The 8,862-nt window shown below is 44.1% G+C and overlaps 1 protein-coding gene across 1 annotated transcript in view; it reads left to right on the plus strand.

The window, feature by feature from the left end:
• Nucleotides 1–8,141, plus strand: part of CRAT (carnitine O-acetyltransferase) — a 12,602-nt gene extending 4,461 nt beyond the window's left edge. The window contains exons 5-14 of the mRNA XM_009702221.1: nucleotides 712–877; nucleotides 1,428–1,602; nucleotides 2,092–2,270; nucleotides 3,312–3,412; nucleotides 3,880–3,999; nucleotides 4,515–4,637; nucleotides 4,989–5,124; nucleotides 5,614–5,676; nucleotides 6,109–6,246; nucleotides 6,820–8,141. Of these exons, the coding sequence (XP_009700523.1) occupies nucleotides 712–877; nucleotides 1,428–1,602; nucleotides 2,092–2,270; nucleotides 3,312–3,412; nucleotides 3,880–3,999; nucleotides 4,515–4,637; nucleotides 4,989–5,124; nucleotides 5,614–5,676; nucleotides 6,109–6,246; nucleotides 6,820–7,035 (1,417 nt within the window). The 3' untranslated portion in view covers nucleotides 7,036–8,141. The remainder of the gene's footprint in view (nucleotides 1–711; nucleotides 878–1,427; nucleotides 1,603–2,091; nucleotides 2,271–3,311; nucleotides 3,413–3,879; nucleotides 4,000–4,514; nucleotides 4,638–4,988; nucleotides 5,125–5,613; nucleotides 5,677–6,108; nucleotides 6,247–6,819) is intronic.
• Nucleotides 8,142–8,862: the final 721 nt, after the last annotated feature.

An 8,862-nucleotide genomic window follows, 5' to 3' on the forward strand; every position in this document is an offset into this window, starting at 1 on the left:
AATTTGTTTCTCTTGTTTTGGGTATCTGGTGTTTCTCATCTCCCAGCTAGACAGGATGAGCTCTAGAGAAATTTGTTCCTCCCTACCCTTTTTCTTCTGATCACCAACAAACCTCTGCTGAACATGCCTTATTTATGTTCCAAAAATATGTTTACCAACACATTACCAACATCACACCTTTACATCCAAATTCATACAAGGCTCAGGGCCAGCCGTGAGAAAAGCAGTTGGAATATGACTGCTCAAGTGATTGAATGCATCCCAGTCTAGTTCATGAGTCACAGATAGCACATCAGACACTCACCACTCAAAATTATAGCCAAAAACCTCTTGCTGCCATTTCACAGGAAACAATACATCTCCCAGGATATTGTGCCCTGGATTCCTCTCTGCAGACAGCATGGTGTATGCTAAGCTATGTAGTAGGCCCAGAGATCTATTTCTCTGGTGTTACAGAGAGGATAGTGTTCTTCCCCTTCCCAAATGAAAGGCCAACAAACAGACTTTTTTGTAGCCCCTACTAAGAAAGCTAGTAGGAATGGGGAAGCATGGCCCCTTTTTTATACCGCCAGCACCAACATGTTTAAGTCTTGCTGGAATGAGTGAGAGCAGCTGCATGGCTGAACCTGTGCCTGTCTTGTGCAGGGAGTGCAGGCCTTCTCACTGATCTGTTTTCTCTCCCCCTTCCTCCTTACCTTCCTGTGTCTCCAGTGAGACCCTTCCAGTGGAGTACATGGGTGGGAAGCCCCTCTGCATGAACCAGTACTACCAGATCCTCTCATCCTGCCGCATTCCTGGGCCCAAGCGGGACTCCATTGTCAACTATGCCAAAGGCAAAAAGCAGTCCAGACACATCACAGTGGTTCACAACTTCCAGGTATGGCAGCTGCTGAGCTTTTGAAGTTTGTTTAGATGCAGGTGTCCCTTTCAGCTAGCTGTGGTCCAGAGGAAAGGGAACAACAGAAAGTCTCTGCCCACAAGGTTTGCCTCACCAGGGATTCGTTCCTGCTCCCTTTATCCCCTTTGGCCTTAGCTGGCCAACAGCAGCTCTCTTCCTCTGTTTCTTATCCCTGCAATTCCTGTCTCTCAAAGCCCAGAGATCACGTCTGGAATTGGAAATTGCAAGTGGAAATTGGATAACAAACCCTACCACCAGAGCTGAGTCTCAGAAACAGAAATTCCTCATGTGTTCTGGCCCTCATTACCATGGTTTCTGAGCTTCTTAAAGCCTGGACTGTATTTATGCCCTACAAAGGAAGTTGAACTTGGGTCTCAATTCTGAGCATCCGGCAAAGGTCTGCTTACAAGCTGAGTTCTTAGGTCAGGTCTTACCTTCACAAAGTGGCTGTTCCCTATTTCTGGAGCTGGACAATCAAGATCTTCTCTCATGTTCTGGCTCTGTCCTTGTCCGCTCTTCTCACCTTCAGTTCTTTGAGCTGGATGTTTACAACAGTGACGGAAGTCCCCTTACCACTGACCAGCTCTTCACTCAGCTGGAGAAGATATGGAACACCTCTCTCCAAACAAACAAAGAACCTATTGGGATCCTCACCACCAACCACCGAAACAGCTGGGCAAAAGCCTACAACAACCTTCTGAAAGGTCTGTAGAGCCCCTAACATGCAAGTGCTAACAAACACCACGAACGCTTGAACTACCAACCTCACTGCTGTGCTCTGCTCACTACTTTCCTTTGGAAGCTTGTTCTGGACAGGTAACATGAGCTTTCCACCTCAAAGAAGCAACTTGATTTCATTGCAAAGTATTGTTATTTTTGGAAGGTACACAGATGAGGTCTGAAGCTTGGTTTGTTAGACCTGAAATCCTAGAGTTTCTTGCCTTGCAAATGGGTAGGATGTAAGGAACATGAAAAAAGGAGGGTGAATGCAGCATGGTCACATCTGTAACAACCCAGCTGGCTACAATTTTAATAACTGCATAGACTGCTACATGACCAGTATTGCATTGAGGTACAATAGGAATCCAATACTGGGTCCTTCAAACCTGCTCTTTCAAATTTCAATCTCCCTCCAATTAAAAATGCAAATTTTTCAACTCCTCTTTCTTATTTGCTGTTCATTTCTCTTCCAGATAAGACCAACAAGGAATCTGTGCGTACGATTGAGAAGAGCATTTGCACCGTCTGCCTTGATGCGCCTATGCCACGGGTGTCTGAGGACATCTACAAGAGCCGTGTGGCCGCTCAGATGCTGCATGGCGGAGGCAGTCGCTGGAACAGTGGGAACCGATGGTTCGACAAAACCCTTCAAGTAAGTGCTGATGTACTAAGGATGCTGAAGACATGAGTCTGGAGGAGATGCTTTTTCCTGAGACTACAAAGGTCCAAGAAGTCCCAGAAACCTTCTGCAGGAAACTTTTCCTTATAGCAAGAGAGCAGAGAAATAGGGGAGACAAGGTGCGGTGGCTGACAATATGAGATCCTATGATTTCCCTTGCAGTCACCACAAGCACTCATTCCTGCCTCAGGGACTTTTGTTTCTTTTACTGCCTCTGCCCACACTTATTCCATGTAGCAGTTCTTTGTGTTCTTGTAAATCAATTTTCTACCTGCAGTGAGTAATGCCTTGTCTGCTTGGAGGCAGCCCAGACATAGGGAGGTCTGTTCCTTCTATCTCTTCTAGGCTTGTCACTTTTCCTGTTTCTGCCAGAAGCTGCCCAATGGCTTTTTGGTTTTTTTCAAACATAAGCTGCCACCCCACGGCATCCCTGTGATCTCTTCTCCATTCAGTCTTGTCAAGAGCCTTCAAGAGCAGCTGCTATTCAAGCTTCTCCTTCATTAGCTGGTATATCCTGGCTTGTAGATCGTAGCAATGGTGCTTTAAAATATTCTTCTCATATCTGATGAACTCTTCATAATATTTTCAGCTATTTTGTTCCTATTTGGAACTCTTTATTGATGAGATAAAGCTTAGATATTCCAGCTAATTGAAAAGTAAGGGTAAGTCATCACATAGTGATATTATTCCTGTATTATGTGTGCATCTAAGTAAATCAAAACCATTGAACCACTCTGTATTGCCAGGACACTGAGCACACAAATGTATCTATCAGGCACACTCTTATCCAGTTAATTTTGCAAAACTCTAACAGTTCTATCACATCTTCTAGGCCTGCTGAAAGGCTTCCATTGCTGTTCCGCTAAAGGAGACCTTTGTGTTACCTTCCCAGCGCGCAAGGATGGGATCACTGTCCATTCTGATAGAGGAGCGAGATACTAAGATCTCTCTGGATAGCTCCTGCTTCACACACTACATGTCTGTCTTCAACACTGTCTCATGCTTCTCTTCTAGTTCATCATTGCTGAAGATGGCTCCTGTGGTCTTGTATATGAGCATGCTCCCTCAGAAGGCCCACCCATTATTGCTCTTCTGGATCACATCGTGGAGTACACGTGAGTCCTGCCTCCTCTATTTTCCTCAGCATTGGAGATATGCTTTAAACCACCTCCTCCCCAAGAACACGCCTCTTCACAGCTCACCTCCTAGGAATTTTTCTGGAGGAAGGGTAGTGGTATGCTAATTAGGTATTGCAGTTCTTGTATTTGTGATGAGAACTGAGTGGCCACGCTACTCTCATTAAGTTTGGTACTGCTTCCATTCTCAGCGAATTACACCGTTCAGAATTAACAGGACTTTGGCCTGGGAGAAGTGTTTCTTTTGGGCGGAAGGCACAGAAGACATTTCATTCATACCCTTCAAAAAAAACCCACAGTAATGGCACTGTGAAGAATTTGTCAGCCTGTGACTAGTGTCTCAGGGTGTTAGGGAAGATGTCTTTTGTGTTTCCACCCTGGTTCTGATGTGCTTAGCTGAGCCTCATGTTAAAGGTCTGGTTAAACATAATCATTTCTCTATACAGGAAGAAACCTGAGCTGGTAAGATCACCCATGATTCCTTTGCCAATGCCCAAAAAGCTGCGATTTAACATCACCCCAGAAATCAAGAATGACATAGAGAAGGCAAAGCAGAACCTCAACATGTAAGTACTGAGCATCAGAGCGGTCTGGTGAGTGACTAAGGGAGTAACTCATGTCCCCCTTTGAAGCATGTCAGTGGTTTAAATGAGGCTTCCCCCACTGCAGCCAGGGAGTTCTCCCAGTGACTTCTTGGGTCAACAGCACTGAACCCAGCTGAAAAGCACACTAAAGCCACCTGCCAGGAATAAAATCAAAGGTGCTGGAAAGGGGTAATTGCTGATGCATCCCATTTACTGAGAAAGAACAAAGCCTTACTGGATCTAACTAGATATACTAGAGCATAAACAGACACACAATCCCACCTAACCTGGTGAAGATTTTCAGCAGTGGCCAAAAAAGCTCATCTCTGTGATGCTGCCCAAACAAATCCGTGTGTGATGGAGCTCTCTGTCCCTGTGTAGGTCAGATCCAGATAGTCTGTTCTCTCTGAGCCTTGTGAAAGCAAAGCCACTCTGATGGTTTATGTTACAAGAACAAGCAACAGGCAAAGGAACACCTCCTCTTTCTTTCATTGCAGAATGGTTGAAGACCTGGATGTCAAAGTCCTGGTCTTTCATCACTTTGGGAAAACCTTCCCCAAGTCAGAGAAGATAAGTCCTGATGCTTTTATCCAGCTGGCCTTGCAGCTCGCATATTACAGGTAAGACCACCACTAGGTAGCTTCTCAATCTCTTCACCATCAGACTCAAATATGTAAGCTTGATAAAGGTGGCACAGACAAGTCTCTTTCAGGCTGCTATGGCCTGCTTCCTAAGTCCCACATTTTCCCCAAGCACCGGGACTGAACAGCAGATCTCACTTGTGGCAGCTGCCAAGGAACAGGTGAGATTTACCCCTCTGTGTGTGTACAGTCCTAGTAAGGAAGCATCAGAGGTCAGCTGTCAATGGGACTTCCCCCCCAGCCTTCCCCTTCCCCCAGATCTTCTGTTTCACAAGAGGCCTTTTCTGCCAGGGCATACTCACTTCTGTGACTTTCTTCTTCATCTTCCAGGATGTATGGCCACACCTGTGCCACATACGAGAGTGCATCGCTAAGGATGTTCCGCCTGGGCCGCACAGATACCATCCGCTCTGCTTCTGTAGACTCTCTTAAGTTTGTGCAATCAATGGACAGCCCTGACAAATCGGTGAGGATCTCAAAAAAGTGGAGTAAGAGGACTCCACTCCAGAAAGAGAGGAAAGCTGCTTATTTGGGTAACCCTGTGTCAGCTGGTTTTAGCTATGCAGAACCACACCAAATATGAAGCTGAGCTAAAACATAGCTTGGAGTATATAGTTACACACTGAGTTTCATTTGGCTTTCCTTTCACATGCATTGAAAGGCTGGGAAACAACATGTGGATGTTTCTAATCCCACCAAGAAGAAGTATGTCCCTTCTAAAAGTCTGTTTAGCTACTCAAACTAAGTTCTGCTACTAATGGATGGAAAACTCCATTCAAGATGAAGTAACACAACCAAAATGATTTAAAAATTACATCTAGTAAATCTAAAAATTAGTCTAGTATAGACACACAAGACAGAAATGCCCTCCATCCTAGAGGAACAGCCAAAATGAGGTTTTCCATTCTGCAGAAAAAAGCCCCAAAAACTTACAGACAGATCTATGTGTTCTCAGGACCAGGAGAAAGCAGACCTGCTGAGGAGAGCTACCCAGGCCCACAGGGAATACACTGATATGGTGAGTGTCCTCTATGCAGCCAGACTTGGGGTTTGATGTGACAGTGCTCTAGGCCATGGACTGAATCCTTTCTCTCTAGCTAACAGCGTAAGTGTCCCTTGTGGTTGACCTAAATGAGAGAATTAGATATGAAAATAGCTTCAGTTCTTACTGTCATTGTTGCTGATAAATGCCAAAGTTGCATGAGGACCCCTTAAACCAGAGGGAGCCCACAGATAGGAACTGTAAAGTTGGTTCCACTGGTATGTATGTTTAATTTCACAGTCCTTACAAACAAGAGTGACTATTGGTCCCAAAGGCAAGATCTAGTTTCCTTCTAACTTTAAACATTTAGAGATTTTTAGAAGTGTTCTTTTCTTTAACCCAAATAAATTGATAGTTTTGCTTGCTTGCCTGCTAGACAGGCTTTCATCTAGTCTTCCTTCCTTCCAGGCAATAAGGGGCAATGCAATAGACCGCCACCTCTTAGGCTTGAAGCTTCAAGCTATTGAGGACCTAGTGAGCATACCTGAACTGTTCATGGACACAGCGTATGCTGTTGCAATGCACTTCAATCTCTCCACCAGCCAGGTAGGACTCATCTGAGCAAAGACAGAAGTGTTCTCTTGTTTCTTTTCTTTACCTCTCTTTTCCCCAATTCTCCTTCATTCCCTTCTGTTAGAAACTAATCTTTGCTTAGGGACAGAAATTTTTAAGCCTGCTCCCAATGCCATAAAGCTGCAGATCTGATCTTACAGCTGCCACAGTCCCTCTCAACCCTGTACAAAACTAGGATAACCAAAGCCAGGATGTCACCAGAAGTGTCTGGTGTCTAAATGCAAGGGAGATCATTTGAAGTTAGCTGCCAGAATAGCTTTATGTTCACCTGCTGTGCTCTGATTCTTACCGATATAGTTCTACTTCTGACTTCCTACAAGCTTATCTTGGGGAGAAGTACTCCTTCGCAAATGCATAGGAAAACATATTGCTACTAATTGGTAGAATCCAGCACGCATGTGGTGGTAGGTGGGTCTGATCAAAAAGGCCCTCTTCTAGAGCACTTTAACGAGATGGCAGTTTCCTCTACTGTTGACAGACCTGCTAGCATTTGATGGCTACATTTCTCTGACTGGTTAGAAGTTTTTAATCACATTTTCTCCACAGGTCCCAGCAAAGACAGACTGTGTGATGTGTTTTGGTCCCGTGGTTCCAGATGGCTATGGAATCTGCTACAACCCTATGGCTGAACATATCAACTTCGCAATTTCAGCATTCAACAGCTGTGCTGACACAAACGCAGCCCGCATGGCACATTATCTTGAGAAAGCACTGCTAGACATGAGGATCTTGCTCCAGTCCACTCCCAAATCCAAACTGTAAGAGGCAAACATGACGCAGAACCCCCAGCTAAAGGGGCCATCCCTCATGCACTGAAGTTCCCAGTTCCTCAGAAAATGATTGAGGGGACAGCTTGCCCTGGAACCTAGGAGGGCATCTACCATTTGTTTTCAGCAAGAGGTTACAGAATAGTCAGCTGCAGGTATTAGACTCTGTGGTGAGAGGAAACACTGTCTTAAGCCAAAGTAGAACTGACTGGTCCTGTCCCATCAATGCAAAGTGCACCTTCCTGTCCTCAAAGAGGACTGAAATAGGATTTTATGGAACTTACTGTAAAAGAATACAGAAAGTACAGTCATTACCAATATCTAAATCCATTTGGTGAGGACGGTAATTCTTCTCCAGGAAAAACAGGGAATGTTTATTATATGATGGAACTACTATAAGACGAAGTCTTTTGCTGGTTTAGTGTTCTGAAGAGCACAGCATCTTTCAAACTTGACTGAAGATTCTTCTGCTGCTCCAGCACAACTTCACCAGGGGAGAAAGAAGTTCTTAAGTCAGAGCAGATCCAGTCTCATTAGAGTGCACTGCACTACTTATCCCAGGCAATCTGACCATTACATGCTTTACAGGCCTGGGAATAGTTCCCTTCCCCTTGTTCTAGGATGCTGGGATCTCCTTTCTGTTGCACTGACCCTATTAACAACAGAATATCATTTGCTACAAACTAAGTGTTTTTTTGTTGTTGTTCTGGGCTTTTTGTTAAGCTTGCTGTTGTGGTCCTAGCCACTGATCTTCAGACTCAGCGTAAAGCCTTTTCCCCTACAAAGCTTCTATGAAACTTCTCTCTCACACAGGTTTTGCTAGCTTTGGCTTCATGTAACTTAACATTTGTAGAGATGAGGAGGGATTGTCTATGCATTTAGCAGGACGCTTGCTTCATTGTACCTTTCTTTGGAATAGAGGAAAAGAAAAAGATGCTGACCTTCTGTTTACTAGCCAGAAGGCCACATGCCTAGTCTCCCTTCAGGGCACACATGTTAACCCAATGTGGTTTTATACCTTGCTTTCAGAAACAACGTATCTATGCACCATCTGTTATGCCCAAGTTGTGGAGAAGTAAGAATGTTTCTGATCAGGAACTCCAAAACATACTTCTGTCTCCGGCCCACAGAATTCAAATCTGTTAGAGCCAAGGAAAAACAGCTGCAGAATCACCCTTCTTTCACATCATTCTGCTTTAACATGGCAGAAAAATCTTGAAAAGCAGGAACAAAGCTGAGAACATGTGGGCACTGTAAATGTTTGGGCACTGTGGCAGCGATTGTTCCTGCAGTAACAGTACAGCACCTTTTCTGCCATTCACGGAGTTTTTTCTTACTGCAACGTTACTCAGATTTGTGCCAGCTCTATTCTGTGAGAGAGTGATCTCATGATAGTGTTTTCATGTTCAATTGACAAACTTGAGACAGTAAAAGATTATATACAAACATTAACATACAATTGTAGCATAGGAATTTTTGTAAGCACTGCAATGAATCTGCCAGAATCCAAGCTCCTGACTATACTTTTATTTAGTAAAACCATATGTTAATGAGGAACTCTAGTGCTATTTCTGCAACAGGAGTTTAATATTTAAATTGCACACCCTTCAAGATGTGGCTGCTGGGACATCACCATAAACAAGCAGCATTAGGAGTCTGATGGTCTAATTTGTTTACAGGGAAATATTTGACCATAATTGCTACTTTCTGATCACAGAACAGCAAGGGACATGATCAAAGTGCCTTGGTGAACATATATGAAGAAATTAGTGCTAAACCTCTTTAAAGTAAAAGAATCACTCTAATTTGCTTTTTGAAAGAC

The sequence above is a fragment of the Cariama cristata genome, unplaced genomic scaffold (genome assembly GCF_000690535.1).
Source record: "Cariama cristata isolate BGI_N322 unplaced genomic scaffold, ASM69053v1 scaffold32646, whole genome shotgun sequence".
Classification (NCBI taxonomy): domain Eukaryota; kingdom Metazoa; phylum Chordata; class Aves; order Cariamiformes; family Cariamidae; genus Cariama; species Cariama cristata.